The following is a 23,642-nucleotide window of genomic DNA, read 5'->3' as shown; positions in this document are numbered from 1 at the left end:
GATTATTAAAAACAGGTATCATTGCTAAAGCAAAATTAGATTTAAGTTAAACAAATTTTTGCAACTTAACATTTTAATGATGAAATTGTCTTCTGTTATATAGTCCAATTCAAAAAGAACCTCAACAATTACAAGTACAACCTCCTCAATCACTATCCCAATCAACTGAAGGTACATCATCGCAGGAGCTAACTACCCTATCTGATATTCTCGAGTCACTAAATGATATTCCGTTACAGGTACTCAAAAAATATATATATAGAATTTTTTTGTTTATATTATGGTTTCTGTACATTATTAACGATATTCTGTTTAGGTCACTCAATTCAAATGTGAAGCAACTATCTCCACTATACTTTACGATGATGGATGGTTTTATGTTGGATGTATAAGTTGTCCTAAATCAGTTACTAAGACTGGTGATGTTTACGAATGCCCAACGCATGGAGTAACCGACAATGAAAAAAGTAATATAACTATACACGCTTAACATCATACATTTTATCACTTATACATACTAAATATTTTCAAATGCTTTCAGTACCGTTTGAGAATGGAAATTATCGAATTTAAAACTTCAAAAGCACGAAGTCGTTGCATTCCGTGAAGTCATTACACTTCTACATAAAACTGAAAATGAGCTACATATAATTGAATCACAGGTACAAAGCTACAATTATTTGTCTAAATTTCAACATTTTTTCATTTACAGTAACTTGATGTCTACAATAATTGATTGTATACAGGACAATGGTACTGAAATACTACTGGAGCTCTTTCAAAATCTTATTGGATATAAAGCTATCTTTCAACTAAAAATAGATGAGTTCAACAGACAACACAAAAATAGTTTCTTCACTGTTACAAAAATATATCCTATTACAAGAGCTTCATTAAGCAAATAGAATCACAAGAACTTAATCAAGCAAATGGGCTCTCAATCAAGATACTTACACAAAGTCCACTTTGTACTGTTAATATAGTGTGTTAAGTTGTTTTTCTCTCTGCTATCCCATCTGTTAATATAGTGTGTTAAGTTGCTTTTCTCTCTGCTATCTCAGCTGTAATATGTACCTTTTTCACTTAATTATGTTAATTATTAAATATTATGTTTAATTTTTTTTATTTTTTTTTTATCAATCCTTTTTCATGGTCAACATTTTCCCAAACATAATCCACTTACTCCTTCTGAATATATATATACCAATCATAATTTTTGTTTGTTTTTTTTTTTTTTTTGTACCTAACATAAGTAAACTTCCACCTTTGACCTCCTTAATAATATGTTTGCTTTGTCAATACATACTTACACATTAAATTCAATATCAATATTGTGAATTAGTGGTTAACACTTATATTATATTCATTATTGCATCAGACTACCAACTATCTAACACTCTTCCATATAAACCATTACTACATCTAATACTTCCCCTCCCCACAACAATACATACAACATCAACATTTCAACCTTTTTAAACACACTACTCAAATTCTTAACATGAACAACTTAAATATTCTGCATACTCATAACTTAAATAGCTCCTTTTTAATACGTTCCTTCTTCAACAAGCTTAAACTCCAACTCAGAGCTTTAACCCACTTTTTACTTTCTTCCAAAGCCTTCCACACATCTAAAACAACAACAAAAAAAATATCTATTTATAAATGAAAAAATAAATAAAAAAAATATGAACTATAAAATAAAATCCAATTACTTTTTCAACCCATAAGTATTATTAGCACATAATTTCCCATAGCCACAAGTATGCTTCTCAAAAGAATCCTACAATAAATGATTAAACAAAAACAAACAATTATTACAAGATTTTTTAATCAAAGTAACAATTAAGCGATATACAATTAAACCCAAAATGTATATGAAGATAACAACGTACTTTGATATCCATAGTCGGCGCCCTTAAAGCTAAAACAACCATTTTCAATTCACCTGTAGGTGAACGAAATTCATACCCTTGATTTTTCTTCTTTCTATTCTTCCGCCCTACCCCAACTCCATTTAAACGTTGCTTTTTAAGCTCACCTACTTTTGATTTACTTAAACCAGCTTTGGATAATCTAAATGCTAAAAATGAGGCGAAAAAAAAAACAAGTTAATAAAAAAAAAACAAATGCTGCTAACAACATTAAATTCATCAATATGTCAACTTTACTTTTCATGAGTATTAGATTCCTTTTTCTTCTGAAGGGATATCATGCTTTCCTCAGGCGGCTGTTAAAACAAAAAAAAAACATCATCAGCAACTATATACACTTTTATGAAAGCACTGCAAAAAAAAAAAAAAAAAAAAAAAAAAAAAAAAAAAAAAAAAACTGTTTATATATTAAACTTACAATCATAAACCAATTGTCATAATTAAGTTGAGTATTTAATGAACATTCACTACTGCTTGAATATTCAGCACTACTAATCTCAATTGGTTCATTTATACCACCCAATAAATCCTCATCACTACTAATCAAGAGATCTGAATCAGACATTTTTAACTTTATCAGATATAGTAAGTAAACAAATACACAGGAGCAGTGCTATTTTACTTTCCAACCTTCTCTCTAATATATAACAACATCATTTGCATGAAACTAACACCGAATTTTTTTTTCAATCAAATGTTTACAAGTGTTTTACCTTTCATCACGAAGAGAAACAAATGTTAAGGAAATTCTGAAGGTCGCATCACGTGTCAGAAGTAATCAACTGGGCCTTGGATAATCACGTACAAAAGCCCAATTTCTATTTAAAACTCCAAACCCATTTCCTAATAAAACCCACAATATCAGACTTTAACTTCAGCAACCCGGTCATATAAAAAAAAATCGATATGAACTAGGAAGTCTGGAACCTTGTAAGGGCATCTCCAATGGGGGGTGTAAACCGTATAGAGTGGAAATTTTACACCTCAAATATAAAAAAACTCTCTCCAATGGGGGTGCTAAACCGTAGGTAATAGTGTATTAGCTAATAATAGAGAGGTGGGGAATTCCCCTCTCGCTATTAGTTAATAAAAATCCCTACCGTCACTTAAAATAACGTCCTTTTAACTTAAAACTTCGGACGTCACTTCAACACACGTTTGAAACTTTATTTTTTAACTCGGACGCCACTCCAAGTGGCGTCCCAGTTTAAATTAAAGAGGGACGTCACTTGGAGTGACGTCCGAGTTTAAAATCTATTTTTTTTACACTCTTCCATTGGAGAGTATAGAGTGTGGATATTTATGAGTTATACAATACTATACAATTAGATGTGTAAAATCCTAATGGCACCTACGTGGAGCCTAGGTGGAGGTGTAATTTTACACCCCCCATTGGAGATGCCCTAATTGATTAATGAAAGAAATGTAGTATGAATCCATCTATCTATCTATTAACACTACTAGAGGGCTGTCCTTTACCGTGTTCTCATAGTGCCACGTCATCTTAACAAAAATTAAGAGAGAAATTCGCAAAATAAATCTAAACTATTTTAAAAATTGCGACCTTTATCTACAGTCCTGCTACAGTGGAATAATAATTTTTTATGTACCTCTAGGTCTCTTCGTCACTTTTCCTTCCGTTTTTGCCCCTGTACCTTCCGTAAGAATTAACCTTTAGAGTCACTTTTCCTTCCATTCTTTGCCCCTGTACCTTCCAATTTAGCTTCTCCTTCCCCGTTATCTTCCTATCTCACCGACTCCAATCTATCTTCTCCTTCCCTGTCTCCAATCTCATTTAACTTCATAAATAATGGTTGCTACTTCGAACACCAATCAATTAATGGCTGCTATTTCGAACGCAAATCAATTATCTGATAAAAATAAAAATAAACGGTTGGAGCAACGGCGAAATCAATATAGAGAGCGACGCGATATGATGTCCGAGGAAGAACGAGAAATTTAGAGAGAACGTTGGCGTTCACAGTATAGAGAACGTAGACTGAATATGATTAATGAACAGGTTGTCGCTGAGAGAGAACGTCGACGTCAGTATAGAAAGCATTGCGGAATTATGACCGAGGAGCAACGAGAAATTCAGAGAGAACGTTGGCGCTCGCAATACAGAGAGCGTAAACGAAAAATGAATAATGAACAAATTGCAGCTGAAAGGGATCGTGTGAGGAATCGGGCTAGAGCACGTCGTTTATCTTTGACTGGTGTTGAAAATTTGTCTTCAGAGCATGCAAGCTTGCTAACATCCCTTCAATCAGGTACATTTTTTCTTTACACGCTTAATTGTTTGTTCCTTGCTTTTATTCAAGTATAATTACACGTATATACCATTAATATATACCATTAATACCATTAACCACAGACAACTCATCTAATCTCACCCTCACCTGGACAACAACCTGTAAGTCTGTAACTCATGCTCCTGTTATGCTGTTAGACCCATGGAATCTAAATTGAAAATGGGCAATAATCTAAATTGGAAATGTTGTTAGACCCATAACGGATTCATAGAAATAGACTCCATCTAAGTAACAGTTAAAACTTATAATAACTCAAACATATAAAATTGTCGGCTAACAGTTAACATTAGAACTCATAAGTACTGTTAGGCCCATGGAATCTAAATTGAAAATGGGCAATAATCTAAATTGGAAATGCTGTTAGACCCATAACGGATTCATAGAAATAGACTCCATCTAAGTAACGGTTAAAACTTATAATAACTCAAACATATAAAATTGTCGGCTAACAGTTAACATTAGAACTCATAAGTAAAATCAACCATTACTTCATCTCATATAATGATAATGTTTAAGTCACCAAGATACAAAAAAAAATCATCCTGAATAGTACTATGACAATCACTGAAATAGACTCCATCTAAATAACATTTAACACTTATAATAAATCAAACATATAAAATTGTCGGCTAACAATTAACATTAGAACTCATAAGTAAAATCAACCATTACTTCATCTCATATAATGATAATGTTTAAGTCACCAAGATACAAAAAAATCATCCCGAATAGTACTATGACAATTCGTGACTTGCAGGGCCAAAGATGTTTCCCTTCCATTGACAATATGGTTGACAAAGATCACACTCTTCAATCCATTCTTAAGTCAAAACCGATACACAATTGTCTTCGAATGTACAAACACACTAACGTCTGATCATTCAGGTGTGTACGTAGTGTTTTAATATTGTTTTCTATAAATTATTTGTTTGTTTCTTGGGCTTACTCGCATTCGGTTACCTTACCGTGTCTTGCAGGTCAGCATGTCCATGATTCCATCTACAACGAATTTAGCAAGTATACAACTCATTCACTTGGCCTTGATCAGCCATCTACACTTACTACGGAACTGCGTAATTCTTCTTCTTTGCATCAACTCTTATACTTCATCACACAATCACTAATTCTTCTTCTTTATTTAATTAATTAATTATATATATAATTGTTTTTGTTAATTATTTATTTATTTATTCCGTTACTATTTTATTTATTTATTTATATAGACGAACAATCGACTACAGAAAACTTAAATGCATCTCAGCTTTTTAGCATTTTGCAACGACATCTGGACTCAGAAGTATCTAGGATTGGAGGTCACCATTACACTCCTGTTTTGGATATTAGTCAAGGTTCTATGAATGTTATATTTAATAATGCAGGTGTGTTAGATCTCTGTATTCTCATCTAAACAACGTATATGATTAAATGGTCATCAATTTTGTTAATAATTTAATCTTACTGCATTTTTACTTGAGCAGTTTCCACTCCCGTTGTTGGCGGATTTAAAAAATCATGTTCAAATATTTTCGGAGATTGGAACCTACATGAGGAAGGTCATGAAAATGAAGACCCTGATCAGTACCTATCTACTCTCACAGGTTCTTCTTTATCTTTTTATGTATTTACTTTGTGTTTTATACATTTATTGCTATGGGGTTTTCCAAACACATTTAATTATACCATCACAGATGATCCCGGTGTTGTTCAATCTGATATATCAAACCGGTCGAAACGACTATCCAAAAGGCAAAGATCATTTCACAACTGTGCTAGAGACTTTACCGACTCGCCTCCTCTTCAGCGTATGCATTTAGGCAACATGCGTACATGCATCCACTGTCAGGCGAAGTTATACCCTCACGAATCACGAGAGTTCTGTTGTCTCAATGGACGTGTCAACCTGCCACTACCTCCTGTACCTCCTCCGTTGATGTATCTTTACATGTCACAATCCAATGTGGGTAAACATTTCAGAGATAATATAAGAAGGTACAATCATGTATTTGCATTTACATCAATGGGTGTACATATTGATGAGAACTTAGCTAATGGAAGAGATGGTGTTTATACTTATCGATCACTGGGATCTATATACCATAAAATTGGTAGTTTATTGCCTAAAATTGGAAGTAGACCGAGATACCTACAAATGTATATATATGACACTGACAATGAGCTAGACTACAGACTCTCTGAGAGTAATTCACTTGATAGACAGATCCTTGCAACTCTTAGACAGATATTAGATAGATGCAATCCCTTTGTTAGTGTACTCCGTCAAGTTTCACAACCGCATTTATTATAGATAATATTAGGTTCTGGGATAAAGAGAGCTCTATTGAACGACATCGCTATGCAATGCCCACTTCATCACAAGTTGCTGCTATCTTAGTCGGTCCTGATGAACCTTCTGATATAGGCGACAGAGATATCATTGTCGAGACACGGTCTGGTAATTTACTTAATGTGCCTGACACTGCTGGATTTTATGATCCTCTTCAGTATCCACTTTTACTGCCTTATGGTAGTTTTGGTTGGGATTTAAATATATTCCGCAATGACTCACGCCAGATAAGTTGTCGTGAATTCTACTCCTACATGTTACAGGTTCCTCTAATTTCTTATTTTAAAAAGCCTATGTGTATATTATTTACTTCCGCTTCACACTTATGGATTAGTTTGTTTATTTTCTCTTGATATCGGTTTATCCTTCAGATCAGAGAACATGTCGACTCCCTGTTTCTTATTGGTGGAAGGCTTTTTCAGCAATATGTAGTTGACCAGTATGTCAAAATCTCAACTCAACAATTGAGATATATACGAGATAATCAAAACAATCTTCGCGCCGAGCTATACCAGGGCTTACATGACTCCGTCGTTGCTGGAGAAACATCTTCAAGTAAATTCGTTATTAATTTACATTTATTTGTTTGTTTATTTTATTATTGTACTGATTATTATCATTATTGTTATTAAAATTATCAATTAATATTTTAGATAATGTTGGAAGAAGGACTATTTTGCCTGCATCATACATTGGTAGTCCGCGTGATATGCACAGAAGATATCACGATGCAATGGCTTTGGTTCGGAAGTTTGGCAAACCCGACATCTTCCTTACAATGACTTGCAATCCAAACTGGGATGAAATCAATGAAAGATTGGCTCCTGGACAAACAGCACAAGACAGACCAGACGTAACTACTAGAGTGTTTCGGGCCAAGTGTGAAGAGCTGAAAAAAGATTTGTTCAACCACCATGTACTGGGTAAGGTAATTGCACATGTACATGTCATTGAATTCGTAAGAGGGAACCCCATGCTCACTTTCTTCGATATTTGATGAATGTGACAAACTACGTACTCCTGATGACTATAACAAATTAGTTCGTGCAGAAATTCCTGATCCATCTATAGAGCCTGAGCTATTTAACATTGTCTTGAAGCATATGATTCATGGGCCATGCGGGAGTCTGAATCCATCTTGCGTTTGCATGAAAGATGGAAAATGCAAAAAGAATTTTCCAAAGGATTTTGCAACTGTTACACTGCAAGGTACTGCGATTCCTATCCGATATATCAACGGAGAAACAATGGCCGAGTTGTCCGTCTTCATCATGGCACACAGGAGATCGATAATCGGTGGGTAGTTCCTTACAATCCTTGGCTCTTGAAGAAATATGACTGTCATATCAATGTCAAGATCTGTTCTAGCATCAAGAGCGTAAAATATTTATACAAATATGTCTACAAAGGGGGTGATCGTGTTTCTATGGAGGTCTCTTCAGAATCGAACAATGATAAAGACGAGATAAAACAATTTGTTGATGGTCGTTGGATATGCCCACATGAAGCTTTATGGAGAATATATATGTTTCCCTTAAACAGAATGTATCCTTCTGTTTATACCTTACAGGTTCACCTTCCCAACATGCATCAAGTGACTTTCACAGATGGCCAAGACCTTCGAGTGCTGATGAATGATGAAAAAACGTCATGCACAATGTTAACAGAGTATTTTCATATGAATAGTATTGATCCTGAAGCAAGTAAGTATCTGTATCAAGAATTCCCTTAACATTATAATGGGTGCAAAGCAACTCAAAGTTTGGCGAAAGAGAGGAAACAAAAACCGTGTTATTGGAAGACTCTCCAATGTCTCTCCGTGTGAAGGTGATAGATATTACTTGAGGTTGATGTTGAATCATGTTCGAGGTGCCACATCTTTCCAAGATCTTCTACAAGTTGGCTCCACAATACACACAAACATTTAAAAGTGTGCAACAACATCTTGGTCTACTAGAAGTCGACAATGCCATTCGAGAATCATTGCTTGAGGCGTCAGTTGTGCACATGCCCTCTGCCATGAGAAGATTATTTGTGACAATATTAGTTCACATTAATCCCGTTGGAGTGAAGAAATTGTGGGACGAATTTCACTCATTTATGATGGAGGATTATGCTTCAAGAAGTCTCGTGATGCAAATCAATCTTTTGCTCGATCTTGAGGCTTCATTGAGTGAACTAGGGCGAAAGATATCGATTTCGATCTCCCGTCTCGATGTGATGATCCCATAGAAGGGCCCCATGTCCCAAGTTCAATTATTGAAGAGCGCTCCGTACCAATACCTGCTGATGATCTATCTTCATATGACAGAATGAATTCTGGCCAGAGATATGCATTTGACAGTATAATGACTTCTATAAAGAAGAAAGAAAGTTATGTTTACTTCATTGATGGTCCGGGTGGAACTGGAAAAACCTTTCTATATCGATCCCTCATAGCTTCTTTAAGGAATGACGGTCATATAGCAATAGCAACTGCTACATCTGGTATAGCGTCAATAATGATGCCAGGTGGGCGTACCGCTCATTCAAGGTTCAAAATACCGATTCCTACACACTCAAGGTCAACTTGCACATTCAGCAAAGGATCTGATGTGGCTGCATTGCTTCGTGAAGCAAGTGTCTTGATATGGGATGAAGCATCGATGACTCACCGACATGCATTTGAAGCGTTGGATAGATCCCTAAAGGACATTTTTGATAACAATCTACCCTTTGGAGGGAAAGTGGTTGTAATAGGAGGTGATTTTCAGCAGCTACTTCCTGTCGTCAGCCGTGGCACAAGAAGCCAGACTATTGATGCTTGCATTACCAATTCCCCTTTGTGGCAACACATACAAATCCTGCGTCTCACTGAAAACATGCGGGCCAAAACCGATCCTCTATTTTCAGATCTGTTATTGCGAATAGGAGATGGTAGGGGTGTTCACGGTTCGGTTCGGTCCGGTTTATAATGAAAACTTGGCCCGAATCAAATTGATCGGTTCTATAAAATAGCAACCGAAACCGAACTGACAAGTCACTAAAACCGATTAAAAACCAAACCAAAATTCGGTTCGGTTCGGTTATAACTTTCGGTTTTTGGGCTTTGACAACAACTTTTAACAATTAGTCAGCAGCCCACCGATAGACCCACAAAATGTAGCCATCCAGAGCACCTGCTAAGACCCATGCCTCAGCTACTCTATTTGTAACTTCCTTTTAGCATTACTTTTGGCTTTTTTAAGCAATATGGGACTAAAACAGTTTGTTGTTCCAACTTGCCATTATCACTTTCTCTTCTTCACCAAATTGCAACCCACCAATTTCTAACCCAACACCCATTTCTTTCTTTTTTTAATACACCATTGTTTTTCCCAATCTCACATAACTTCTAATTTCTTCTTTTTCCATTATATCTAATTCCAATCACATAGTCCATTCTCATCACTTTGATTGGTAATGTTAATAGTTTGTCAAGTTTTTGAGTTTTGGTATAGTTCCATTCAATTCAATTTTATGAACATGAGATGACTTAAAAGTTAATTGCTCAATCCATGCTCTAATCTACGTTTCATACGAAATAGTAACTATGGAGTTTTCTCCTTCACTTTCCATTTCTAACCAAGTTTTAATGGTTGATGAGTTGGAATCATAGTTTTTTGAAGTGGGTCATTGTTAGAATTTGAGAAGTTTGTTTTAAATACTTCTAAAACTTTTAGAATTATTCATGTCTTCATTTTGGATTTATTTTATAAATCAAAATGCTTTTGAGCTAGAGAGAGGAGGGATGAAGGAGTGTGCAAGGTGAAAGAGAGAGTGTGAGAGAGAGTTTCTTGAAGGTGAAACTCTTACCATTTTACTTTAGTCCCATATTCAACGCATATGCCCATCAAAGAATATTGGCCCATGTATATGTAGCTGTTCTTAGGTAAAGTTAAGAGTTGGGTGTCCAAGTTGCTGTGCTGACTAAGTTTAGTAAGTCAACATTTATGGGCAGTCAAAAAGAGAAAAATTTAATAATGTGAAATAAGATTAATTTCGGTTCGGTTCGGTTTATAACGGTTCACCGAGGTATGAAACCGAAAACCGCACAAAAGTAGTCGGTTCTTAGTATTGAGAACCGAGAACCGAACCGGTTATATTAGAAACCGAAAAAACTGGCCGGTTCGATCCGGTTCGGTTCGGTTTTTCGGTTTTCGGTTATTTGTGGACAGCCCTAGGAGATGGTACAGAAACTTATGTATCAGGCGATATGATAAGACTTCCAGATGATATAGTAATTCCATGGGAAGATGATCTATCTCTAAACCACCTTATAAATCAAATCTTCCCGCATCTACAGTCAAACGCACATGACAGCAGGTACATGATAGATAGAGCTTTGATAACTCCATTGAACAAGAATGTGGACTTACTTAACCATGAAGTCATTAATATATTTCCTGGTCAAGAACTCACGTACTACTCCTTCGACTATGTTGAGAATGACGCCCATAATTTGTATCCTCCAGAGTTTCTACATTCTATGTCTCCTGGTGAGTTACCTCCGCATGAATTAATTTTGAAGCTAGGGTCACCAATAATACTCCTACGGAACCTTGATCCAAAAAATGGATTATGCAACGGCACAAGGTTGTTGTGTCGTAAATTCTATCAAAATCTTATTTATGCAGAAATAATCACTGGAAGTTTTTCTGGCATGCCTGCTTTATTAAATAGGATTCCCTTAAAATCCTTTGATGATGCTAGGGCCCGTTTTGCCTTACCCGGAAACAATTTCCAGTAAGGTTAAGTTTTGCACTTGCTATTAATAAGTCACAGGGCCAAACCTTACCTCATGTCGGTGTATATTTGCCGGAGCATGTTTTCAGCCATGGTCAATTATATGTCGCGCTCTCAAGGGGTATATCAAGGCAGACAACAAGGGTTTTAGTGAAGAATGGTTCTCTCATTGATCATCCCGGAGTTCACACGAGGAACGTGGTATACAAAGAAGTACTACAACAATTTTCCTGAAGTGCAAGTTTTTATTTAAGGTAACATCCAAGTCCTACCTCCATGTAGTCTCCACTAACGTGTTCTCCTCATTTAACTCCAAAGCACAAAAGTGTCTCTCAAAGCTTACTTCCTTCTTTCTGCTGTAATTAACTTCAAATCTTCTTTGTACTCTATTTTTTGTTCCCTATGACTTTCACTAATGTGTAATCTATTTTTGTTCACTCCTAATGTTTCAGGTTCGAGCATGGAATAATCTGAATTTTGTTTCCCCTATGGCTTTCACTACGACTATGCTTTCTTGGTGTATTCTTGAGTTTGGGGATTTGATAAATAGTTAATTGCAGAATGCAAAAGAATCTTTTCAGATCTGGAAGTATATGTAATTCCTTGAAGTTTACTTTGTGCTAAAGGTTTATTTATTTATTTTTTAGGACCTAACTTTTATGTCAAACAATTCTGTTGCGCAGGTTGGTGATGCTAACAATGACCGTGCTTACATGGAGAAACCAGATGATATGTACACTTTTGTTTTCTACTGATCAATACTTTAACCAAGAGTGAAATTTGGAACATATGCCACTCAGCCGCTCTGTTCTGTTATAATATAGAACACTTACAATGTCATTGTACCAGGACGTACTACATACTGAAAGGTAGACACAGCATCCTTTTAATCCTATATGTATGACACCTTATCATTATTCGTATAGCTTCTAAAAATGAATGGGCAACCATATGTGGCCTAGGTTGCGTCTTTCATATCCTTTTTTTTTTCTACTCACATAGGACAGATATTTATATTAAATCTAGCTTAATTTTATTTTTTACGTCTGCTTAAAGAATTCTTTAAATGCATACGTAGATAGATAAGGCTATGTCTTCATCATGAATTGTCTAAAAAATTATTCTGACAGAAAAAATTGCAACTGAACAGCCACAACTATATTAAGGGTTCTGTTCCCGCAGATATATCGATAGTGAGAAACTACTATATTCCAGGTCGGGGGTCTCAGTTCTTTGGGTCTAGCCCCCATTGTTTCACTTTCAGCCGCCCCATCTATTACTTTTCCGAAATAAACCAGTGTCATCAAATCGGAATGGTAATAAGTATCATTTTGCTCATGATGATAGTGACTTGCAATTGCCAAAGAATCGATCTCAAGTGAACATCAGAAAGGGACCAACGCGAGGACGACGGATCAGTTTTCCTGGGTATACAAATGATGGTTCTGACTATTGAAACACGGGAACTTTTGAAAACACAACTAACTTTGCTTCTGAGAGCTCCTTACCACTAAGGCCAATGCTCAAGGTGTCAGTGGCCTACTGGTCAAGAATTGAGAGTGATTTTTACTATCATACTCTATTCTCTGTTTTTTTTTTTTTTTTTGACTCCTATATATTTTTTCCAGATTGCGAGTCCATTGGATTACGCCCGAAGAGGTTGAGTGAGTGTTGATGTTGATAGAATTGTATGTGAATCTTGCGGCTCAAATCTTAGTTTTGCTTTGTTAGCATCGTGGACACCAACTGAAGGTGAACCTTTGTTGTCCTCAATGTTGTTAGTTTAATAATACTATATTACATTCAGAGTTGTTAATTTATAATACTATATTAGATTTAATGGCATGGGGAGTTGTTTTTTTTATGTTTCATTTCCTCCATGAGCTTTCTAACTGTAGTCAATCTCATCTGTTTTGATTCAAGCTAATAATGCCGGTAAAGCCTTTGCCAAGCAGCTTAATGTTGCACACGGAACCTCATTTCCTTGGAGGGAAAATAGCTCGGCGGAAAGCTTGGTTCAGCTTCCTCCTACCCCACATTCAGCACTAACTGGGGGCTTTAAAGATCGATGCGACGGATTGTTGCAATTTGTTTCCCTTTCTGTTATTGCTGCCTCTACAATTGGTCTGATGCGACTTTCTCAGAGTTCACAAATTGATCGTCTTCTAGCCCAGTCAGAAACTTTGGCTGGAGTAACAGGTTACGTACAAGGAATTTATTCATGCAGGTGACTTGGTAAACATATATTATTTGGCTACTCGAAGTAGAAGTTTCAACGTTTTCGTTTTACCTTGGTTAATGATTTCCATTGACAGTCCAAAAGCTGATAAGCCTGTGTGGATGGGAGCCAAGATAGGTTCTTAACGTTCCAGACTTTGAAGAACACTCCACTCAATCAGCTAGGGACGAATTCTCTTTTGGTCCGAATGCAAACTTACTCTGGCCTTCACATCATCCTGGACCTATCAAACATGCAATCTCTGCTTCTCTTAAAAGAGACACGAGAAAGAAAAAAAATATTTTTTCCTGAGTCAAGATCTGAATCTAGGTCGCCTATGTTGGATTGTAGCGCTACAGTCATAATCTAGGACTTCCTGACAGTTAAGCTGAATCTTATGATTGCTGGTAATTGAGCAGCCTTCAGGAAGTGAGGTTGGTGATCGCACATCTTCATTTGAATCAAGGGGACCAAGTACGCATAACCGGAACATCGAGGGTAGTAGGAGTATAGTTGACATACCACAGCTGCTTCTGAGAGCTATGGTCAAGGGATCCCTTTTGGAGCGACAATTGGCGATGGCTCTGCAAGTAATGTAGCTGGATCAATGGGTAAAAATCTATAATTATATTTAAGTAACTGAGGCTTGAAGGATTTTGTGCTGAAGTCATTGGTGAAACATGCAAGTGTTATGAAGTGTGGTCACTGCATGTAGATTGATGATCCCAGACCCTTCCGTTTAGGTGTCATCATTATAATATGCTCAATGGATAAATATTGATTTTTTGCTGAACAATTAATTGAAGAACGAGGGACTAAATTAAGAGTTCTTTTCTTATGTGTTCTTTGCATTTGTGTACGTCGCTTTTCAGCTCCCTTAATTGATCATTTACAATTTTTGCCGAATTTTTAACATATACTGTAAGTTAAATAAAAATCATGACATATACAAAGTTGCACCATTTTGGATATGTTGTTTAACACAGATAACATTTATTCATTCTCGACTCCATCTTCCACATATTCAATATCCTTTGTAAGTTCCATTACCTTTTATATAAGCAACCATCTTATCAGCCAAATAAATCAATTACTATCTCTCATACATATAACTAATTAAATTTTCTAATAAATCAAAAAACAACTGATCCATCAAGGAACATATCTCTATGAAGAGCATCCATGTTTCAGAACTAAACACCTCATGCTTCTTAATTTGGATGACCTGTCCTCTTTCCACCGACTACACATCAACCAGATAAAAACAAGCAAAAAATCATATCTCCAATAGTTAAGTAGATAAAGACAAGCAAAAAAAATTTCCATTACCTGTTCCTTTACTTCCTTTAAGTGAAACTATATCACAGTCTACTCTAAACAAGCATACACTACCGTAAGTTCCTTTACTTGCTTTCCACATATACACATACTTAGCTTATTCTTTATTAACTGTTGCCCTTTCCTTGAAATCAATTTAACTGCAACATACACGTATTTTAATCTTAAACAAGAACTAAATTTTCGTTGTCTGATACGTTTTCCATGTAGTATAAACCATTATTACTTTAGTTATATCAAAATTTACGCTCATTCTCATTGAACTGTTATTCCATCCATTTTCTAGACAATAATTAATCTTATATTACACGTAGAAATTGCGACGAATGGCACATCTTCAACATCATTGCATTGCGGATATTGACTCAACTGATAGACAATGGAAAATAATGGCTAGAGTGAGTAGAATTTGGGAAACACTTGACTACGTCACTGACGAAGTAAGAAGTCTAGACATGATGCTCATCGACAAGCACGTAAGTGTATTTGTATAACTTTTTTTTTTTAAATAACTCAGTATACATATAGTTGTATGTGGACTTCATTTGGACTTTTATTAGGGTCATCAGATACATGCAAAAGTTGATAAGATATTGATGAATAAGTTCCAGCACCAAATAGTTGAAAAGGAGATTTACTCTATAGATAGATTTTCTTTGTCAAAAAGCAAGAATAAATATAATGTCACTCCGGGAGAATATGTCATTAATTTCAATTGGCACACCAGCATAAAGCCACTCAGAATTAAAGATATGGACTTTCCAGAGCATGCATTTTCATTTGTCAATTTCGATCAAATATCAACGAAAATTGACAACAAACATCTTATAGGTAAATACCTTTAAAACTATTTTATATATTAACTATAACCAACGTCATTCTAATCTTTTGTCCTATTTTCTTCCTTTACAGATGTAATTGGACGTGTACACGAGTGGAACAAACTAAGGAATGTAACAAAAAAGAATGGAAACAAGACTTTTGTACGAGATATCAAACTCCAAGATGAACAGTTAGTTATTTCATTCCAATCAAACAAACAACTTGCTATATATCTCTCTTACTTTACCACACACGTACTATCTATTTCTAATTACATTATGCAGTGGATATGTGTTGAAGATCACATTGTGGAGCAACTCAGCAATGCAACACAATGATGAAATAATCAGTAATAATTCTAACACGGCAGTTTTGATCGTGACTTCTACATGCGTTAAATGTGATGGTATGTTTATCCACATCAAACTCAACATTGGTAATGATCAAATTGTATCATATTTTATTATTATTATCATTTAAATTAAATAAAACTTAATATGTCGCAGACGACGCGTCTTTGATGTTCTATCATCTACATTTGCAACAAAACTATATCTGAATTTGCAAATTCCAGAAGTTGCGAATATCAGTAACAGGTACTCCTCTCTTTCAAAGGATCACACTTATTTCAAAGCACATACGCATGTTAGAAGTGCAAACTTTTGCACTGGTAACTAAACATTTGTAAACTCTGAAATTGGCACTCTTTGATTGATTGTTCACTACGGTCACATCAATATTAGTTATTACTTTTATAATTATTGACACTAAGTTTCAGTTATATTGAGAAACTAAAATACTCAAGTAAATTGAAGTCATTCAAGTTTTTGAATCCTAATTTCCTTTTCAGACTCTCATTAGTCATCAAGTGAAAATTAACTTCAATTCCACATTAGCATATCTGATCAACACTTTAGATTTCTCATTTAATTCACGAACTTTTTTTTTTCTACAAATCCGCACCAATTTATAAAACCAAGCTTCTATCAAGGAGTCACCTCAAACGGTTGCATCACGTAACAAAAAAGCGTTGTCGAAATAATTACTGCAATTAATGATGATTCATCACAGGTATATCGATTAGTATACATTATGTAAGAATAGTTGTATGAACACAGCAACTAAAGTAGAACAGAAGGAACAGTAGCAATGAAGAAACAAGGACAAGAAGAATCGGAAATAACCAAGGCGGATTAGGGTCGTCCTTAAGGAAAGATTTCGCCCTCCAAATGGTGCGAGAAAGGCAACAGTGGCGTCTTCCTCACAGGATTCAATGGTTAATAGTAGCCTGACTTTGCACTAGAACAGACTACCCTCTAGAACAGCAATATAACTCTCTCTGGCGGCTGACAGGAAGAAGAGAAGAAGAAAAAGGACTGGTTTGAGTTTTCTGTTTCTCTGAGTTGAGTTTCTGATCAAGTCTATACCTCTATGGACTCACAGTCCTATTTATAGAGGTTAGGTTGGTCTCCTAAACAGATAAGGAAGAGAGACCAACTCCTAATAGAACACCAAAACTTGCTGCTGAAGAAAAAAGCAAAACAAGTTTAGGCAATTGGTCAAACCACTACCCACAACAGTAAGCCCAAGCCCAAGCCCAACCCCCCGATGGTGGGATAACCAATATAGGACTATCTACTATGCACTAAAAGTGGAGAACACATATGGTTCATCTCCTCCACTTTGCACACACTCACAAGTATTTCAAATACACTTAGAGATTCCAACAATCCCCACTATTTCAAAATACTAATAGTCCCCCACTATTTTGGAATAAGATATTACAAAAGAAAAGGGTTAACGAAATGCCGAGAGAATCGAAAAACAATGCATAAGATAATTGGTGCTTTTTCGGGCTTGAACCACCATAGGGTAACATGTCTTATAATACGGAAAGTGGTGGATTAAAAAATCTTTGAACCAACATTCCCTTGTAGTAAAATAGAGGACATGCACCCACATTGCTCTTTCATTATATATGCCCTTCAAGGTGTTGCTGCTTTTTTTGGCCCTTACTTACGCCGCCTGTTATGTGAATGCTCTAGAGTACTTGCCTCGAATACTCATAAGAACCGACCCAGTTCTACATTCACGTAGGTGGATATCCATCAAGTGTACATAGCGGTTAGAATACACTATCTCATAAAAAATAATGGACTATGGATTCCATTAAGAGTAAAATAACTCAGCTTTTTCTCATTGCTATTCAAGTTATACAAAGTATACAATAATGTTATCTAGTCATAGGGGGGACGCCTCAAAGAAAGACAATAGCATACCGTGAGCGGCGAGGTGACTTGTTTTTCCCTTTGAACCTAATTCATGGGATCTCCAATCACATAGGTGGGGTTGTCGATTAATCCTCTATCTAAGGCAAAAGTCCCATCCCCTCGACGTGATAACCACTTGCCTCCAAAGAAGTGGTGCAATTAGACATGTGGCCAAACTAAGTCCAACCTAACATAATCTCTAGCAGTGATTAAGTTATATCTCAACTTACATGTATTCTTTTCCCATTACACATAATATAACATGTCTTAGCTATTGCAATGAGACGGTTGCAAAGCATATACACATCGAGGTCAAGTTTAGAGCCAATGAGAAGATTTGCCAAGAGGTTGCTAACCCACTCAAAGATCATCACATGCCTTTTCTAAGGCGATTAGCTTGGATGATATCCAAGACACTCAATTTCCACCAAAGGTAAACACATAAACATTACTTTGGATCCAGTTTTATAACATATTACCCTTCTAACAATGATGGAAATCTACTAAATATCAGTCCATAATCAATGGCTCTGCTATAAGACTTGGATAATCGACAATATACATCAAAGTTCCTTATAAGGACACAATGGGTTATCACCGATGCCATTAATGTAGGCAATGTCATGTCTCACATACATTATCCATCAAGTACAATTGGTTACCAATGATATTGACATATTTAGTATGAGAAAACACAAGGAGATTATTTTTCATAAGATGGATATTTGCCACAAAATGTGTTAACACATGCTTACTATCATAATACCCATACTTTTCAATGAAAAATATTTCTACTAAGTGCTATAACAATATAATGAGACCAACATGAGTTTTAATTCCTATATTCACCACCATTCAATTCTCAGAGTGCCCGAAATTCCCCTATACCATCCGCCGGCCTGGTTTAAGGTACTGTGGCCTTCAACCATATTCAAACGTCAACATCTTGACAACTAAATATAGCGATTCTGAGAATGAGTTTAACAACATAATAAACTATCATTTTCAATGACGGTTTATGACGTGTTTCAAATAGGAATTTCTGTCTCATACACATTCTCAATGCTAGCACTCATGATATTAAATCATCTAAACAAAGAGATTAACACATATGTCTTGCTTTTGCTCTAAAGAAAGTACACATTTTTTTTTTTTTTTTTATCAACAACGGTACTTTGACATCCATATGACACTAATATGTTGTTGAATTGCTCATGCCATTTATAGGCTTGAATCAACTCATACAAAGATTTAACTAAATTGTATACCTTCACTCATCACCGGTACTACTTGGTATTGTAGTTCAAGACAACTACTCAACTAGAGTCTTTAGAATTCGTAGAAGAAATTCTAGTTATATGAGCAAGGTTTCAAAATAGTATAAATTTTGTCTCGATTGAAACCCCTTGGCTATTATTATTAACATTGTATTTTGCAATACAACTATCACGCTTTTAGTTTTCTCTTGAAGATCCAATTCAACTTATAGATTCCCCAATAAATCAAGAGTCCAGTTTAGAGAAGTTGTATCCTTCAAAAAGGACACTTCTCATAGACAGACAACTTCCTTATAGGTTAATGAATCTTCCTCAGGAAACATATAAACATCATCACCGTGAATGGTGGAAATACTCATTGATAGTCTTCCAAATTTCTTGTGTAGAAATAATGGGATTACCTTATGTAGTTCATTATGAACATTCAACCACTCTATGCCAATTTCTCAGAAATCACAACCTCAAATAAAATTAGCATATAAGACATTCAATAATAGTGTGGTATCTACAAAATTGTTATCACTCATGACAACTGAAAACAAACATCACTATTATGAGTTTCACCAATGAACATCTACTAGATAATTCTAGGTCTCAAAAAGATTTCTTTTAGATTCATTCACAATAGCCTTGGCAAGACACCCCCCACATTTTGAAGTATTTTTGGATAGGCCCATGACCTTTCCATACTTTGTAGTTCAGTGTCTTTCCAATTATCTTGTGAGATGAACTATGGTAAAACAGTGTCATGCATATGGGTCACTACCCCCCACAGTTCAATGGTTACTCAACCTAATCAAACTTACATGCAAAACACATTATACCGCTACAAACACTAAAAGAAACAACAACAATAAAATGCACTCTTATGACAAGAATATACTTTACTCAAGTCTATGATTCTAGATCATATTAAACATAATCATATTATGTTCATGCTATCTATATGAAAGGAAATCCACAAGTGATTCAAATGAATTTTAAAGAATAGAAGAATTAGATGAAAAAGGTTTTACCCGAGATAATATCATTATCATCCTTCTTTTCATCATTCAACATTCCAACCGGCCATAGGGAGACAATCCACGACTTGTACATCACCTTGGCTATTTATCCATAGTCATAGAGGATAATGCTTAATAAGACAATCTACAAGCGTTACATCTCCTTTTTCTAAAATAGTCACCGGAGGATATTGTCTAAGAAGACAAACCATTACCTTACATCTCCTTGACTAAATTAGGTTTAAGAGGATATTGATTGTTTCCCATATTGTTTCCTCTCGTAGACAACGATGCTCATTACTTAATAATATATGACATGGTTAAACTTCATGTCAATGTTAAATAATGCATTCATGCCAAAACATGGTAAATATCATATCATAGGTTCGGGAAAAGTAAACTTTAACTATACCCCCCTCACAACAAAAAGTATACGATATTTAAGCAAATCTAGCCACCTAATATGCAAAACAACCGAGGACTTCACCTCCTTTTTTACATGAGCTCAAGCAAGATAGGATACCCTATTAACAAGACCTCAAGTACTACCACAAGATCTAATGGCTCAACCCATTAATGTCTTCAACTAGAAAAATTACTAATAAACTATCATCAAGTTCAAAGCAAACCCAATGATGATTAATATCCAAAATTAGCATGCTACACAACTTTAACATATGCTATATTAGATATAAGCTACAAGTTACTTCATCTAACATGTATTTTCACAACAAGATAATTATAACCATCGCCTAACAACACGCTCACTCAATAAAGGTAAGCAATTATGCATTGAATACATTATAATTACTATCCAAGATTTGAGTGTGGTTGATATTAACTATCTTAAGGTCTCTCTTAGACCATCTACATACATCTACATATGTACAAAGAAAATTAATATCAACTACTTCTAGTCAACCCACTAATTCCTCGATAAACACGTATAATTTGTTGACTAGGTTATTAAAGAAGTTTAAGCTTAGGGATTTCCCTCCTAAGAAAACTAGCATGCAACTCAAGGCAAGAATATCACTATATAATCAAACCAAAAGAATTGCAAATAGTGAAAGAATACGATACCTAACCGATTGAAAAATCGGATTACCATATTTTCTTCCTTCCAGAAAAACAGTTCAAAAGAACTGTAACTCTGAACCAGCTCAGGACGAATTGGGTATCAAGCCTTATACCACTGGAAAGCTCTTTGAATCAGCTATCCAACACAAGAAGCGGATTGCAAAACCGAGCTCTGAGCTGAAAGTTATAGCAGTTTCCGTAACGAGTGACGCAGCTGTCAAAAAGACGAACTTTGACGTGTTTCTTGATAGAAATCTCATATTTGACTCCCACAAACATAGGAGAAAAGTCTACAACCATATAGGGTCTGATAAACCACAAAAGATCAATAAATATTCAATCTTTAATTGGTTTCCCTATCAAAAACGAAATTATTAGAAAATTTCTAAAGTCATAACCCAATAACACAAACAATAACTCAAAGTAAAAGACTTATCTTTTGATTGTCAGATTAAAGCACTCTCCTTTGTTCTACTACAAAACTCTTTCTTAAGATTGTAAGAATAGTTGTATGAACACAAAGAACTAAAGTAGAACGAATGAACAAGAGCAATGAAGAAACAAGGACAAAGATGAATCGGAAATAACCAAGGCGCTGATTAAAACGTCCTTAAGGAAAGATTTCGCCCCTTCCAATGGTGCGAAAGGCAACAAGTGGCGCTTTCCCTCACAGATTCAATGGTTAACAGAGCCTGCGACTTTGCACTAGAACAGACTACCCTCTAGAAACAAAGAATATAACTCTCTCCAGGGCCGATGTGGAAGAAGAGAAGAAGAAAAAGGACCTGGTTTGAGTTTTCTCGCTTCTCCGAGTTGAGTTTCTCGATCAAGTCTATACCTCTATGGACTCACAAATTATTTATAAAGGTTAGGTTGGTCTCCTAAACAGATAAGGAAGAGAGACCAACTCCTAATAGAACACCAAAACTTGCTGCTGAAGAAAAAAGCAAAACAAGTTTAGGCAATTGGTCAAACCACTACCCACAACAGTAAGCCCAAGCCCAAGCCCGAACCCAACCCGATGTGGTGGATAACCAATATAGGACTATCTACTATGCACTAAAGTGGAGAGAACACATATGGTTCATCTCCTCCACTTTGCACACACTCACAAGTATTTCGAAATACACTTAGAGATTCCAACACATTATTCTATAGCTTCCATCTCATAATTATTCCATATCTCATATAACGAACTATATCACTTATAGGAAATGCATTTTACCGTTGAGGCGGCTATTTCAAAAATACTTCTTGACAAGGGATGGTCTTACATTGCATGCCCACATTGCCGAAAGACACTTGATAAAACGAGTAGTGGTTACAAATGCGCAAAAGACGGCATCGTATCTCCAATACAAAAGTAAGATTTAACTTTTATAACTTCCATATTTATATGCTATAATTAATATATATTGCACAGGTACCAATTGCGAATGGAGATAAATGATGAAACATCTACGGCAAAAGTTGTGGCATTCGATCCTGAAGCAACAACACTGCTACAAAGAACTGAAAAAGAACTTGCTCACATTGAACAACAGGTGAAAAAAATAATTATAGTTTCTCCTAACTTGAATACATACATTGAACTGCATTTTAACTTGCACACGTTCAACATGTACAGGAAGATGGTACAGACACTTTACTACGAATGTTCCAGGATTTGGTAGGATATAAAGCTATATTCCAAATAAAAATAACCAAATTCAACAAGCAGCACAAAAACAGTTCACTCACCATTTCAAAAATTTCTCCAATTGTGAATGACTCAACAAGTCATAATACACCTAAGTTTGAATAAAAGTGTAAGTATAATTTTCATACAATTCAAATCACTTACTATTAAATTTTGTTGTGTCTAATATATACTTTCATACAAATCTCTTCTTGCTTTGCCAGGGATGACACCGGTTGTAATCAACAACAAATTTTGCTACAAGATCAAGGACGCGTTCCGATCAAATATTTTGTTCTTTTGCATATGTATATATGTACATGAGATTAAGCTTTCTCTTATGTTTAGTTCTTTACTAACAACTCTGTATCAGACTACATGCATCTTTAAATTAAATCTCCATGATGTTTTGTTCTTTTGCATTAGGTTACATTAAGCTTTCTCTTATATATCATTCTTTACTAACCAATGTGTATCTGATAATCTGATATTATGCATTTATATAAATCATATATGATATTTTGTATCTATATATGCATATGATAATTTCTTCTTCTGCATTTTCTTCACTGTGAAGAATCAAATATATTTTTAAGCT

The 23,642-nt window shown here is 35.3% G+C and overlaps 1 protein-coding gene and 3 long non-coding RNA genes across 12 annotated transcripts; 3 read left to right on the top strand and 1 right to left on the bottom strand.

The window, feature by feature from the left end:
* Positions 1-1,219: 1,219 nt before the first annotated feature.
* LOC147506251 (uncharacterized) lies at positions 1,220-2,525 on the bottom strand. The gene is made up of 5 exons (XR_015220766.1): positions 2,356-2,525; positions 2,175-2,233; positions 1,899-2,086; positions 1,719-1,786; positions 1,220-1,634 (listed from the first exon to the last, which is right to left on the bottom strand). It is a non-coding gene; the product is annotated as an uncharacterized LOC147506251 (long non-coding RNA).
* A 7,534-nt stretch (positions 2,526-10,059) lies between these two features.
* On the top strand, positions 10,060-13,988 carry LOC147506250 (uncharacterized). 9 transcript variants are annotated; one of them, XR_015193667.1, is made up of 8 exons: positions 10,061-10,937; positions 11,447-11,611; positions 11,810-11,952; positions 12,041-12,226; positions 12,508-12,916; positions 12,986-13,109; positions 13,281-13,584; positions 13,673-13,988. It is a non-coding gene; the product is annotated as an uncharacterized LOC147506250 (long non-coding RNA). The 9 variants fall into 9 exon arrangements; XR_015193668.1 differs by having other exon boundaries at positions 10,060-11,611; positions 13,281-13,592; XR_015193665.1 differs by having other exon boundaries at positions 10,062-11,715.
* Positions 13,989-14,855: 867 nt separating this feature from the next.
* On the top strand, positions 14,856-16,215 carry LOC147506249 (replication protein A 70 kDa DNA-binding subunit B-like). Its single transcript, XM_086605721.1, has 5 exons — positions 14,856-14,968; positions 15,228-15,389; positions 15,474-15,744; positions 15,826-15,925; positions 16,020-16,215. The coding sequence occupies exons 2-5, from the start codon at positions 15,240-15,242 to the stop codon at positions 16,213-16,215; spliced, it is 717 nt and encodes a 238-aa protein (XP_086461847.1). The 5' UTR covers positions 14,856-14,968; positions 15,228-15,239.
* Positions 16,216-22,581: 6,366 nt separating this feature from the next.
* On the top strand, positions 22,582-23,451 carry LOC147506248 (uncharacterized). The gene is made up of 4 exons (XR_015220765.1): positions 22,582-22,729; positions 22,790-22,910; positions 22,994-23,174; positions 23,269-23,451. It is a non-coding gene; the product is annotated as an uncharacterized LOC147506248 (long non-coding RNA).
* Positions 23,452-23,642: the final 191 nt, after the last annotated feature.

This window comes from Coptis chinensis, chromosome 4 (assembly GCF_015680905.1).
Source record: "Coptis chinensis isolate HL-2020 chromosome 4, ASM1568090v1, whole genome shotgun sequence".
Lineage (NCBI taxonomy): Eukaryota > Viridiplantae > Streptophyta > Magnoliopsida > Ranunculales > Ranunculaceae > Coptis > Coptis chinensis.
The sequence above is the reverse complement of the archived record's forward strand: the minus strand, read 5'-3'. Positions and strand labels throughout refer to the sequence as shown.

Coding starts and splice junctions, on each gene's coding strand:
- LOC147506249 (XM_086605721.1), top strand. CDS start 15,240: ATGGCACATCTTCAACATCATTGCATTGCGGATATTGACTCAACTGAT. Junction 15,390..15,473: donor TGATGCTCATCGACAAGCAC/GTAAGTGTATTT, acceptor GACTTTTATTAG/GGTCATCAGATACATGCAAA. Junction 15,745..15,825: donor TGACAACAAACATCTTATAG/GTAAATACCTTT, acceptor CTTCCTTTACAG/ATGTAATTGGACGTGTACAC.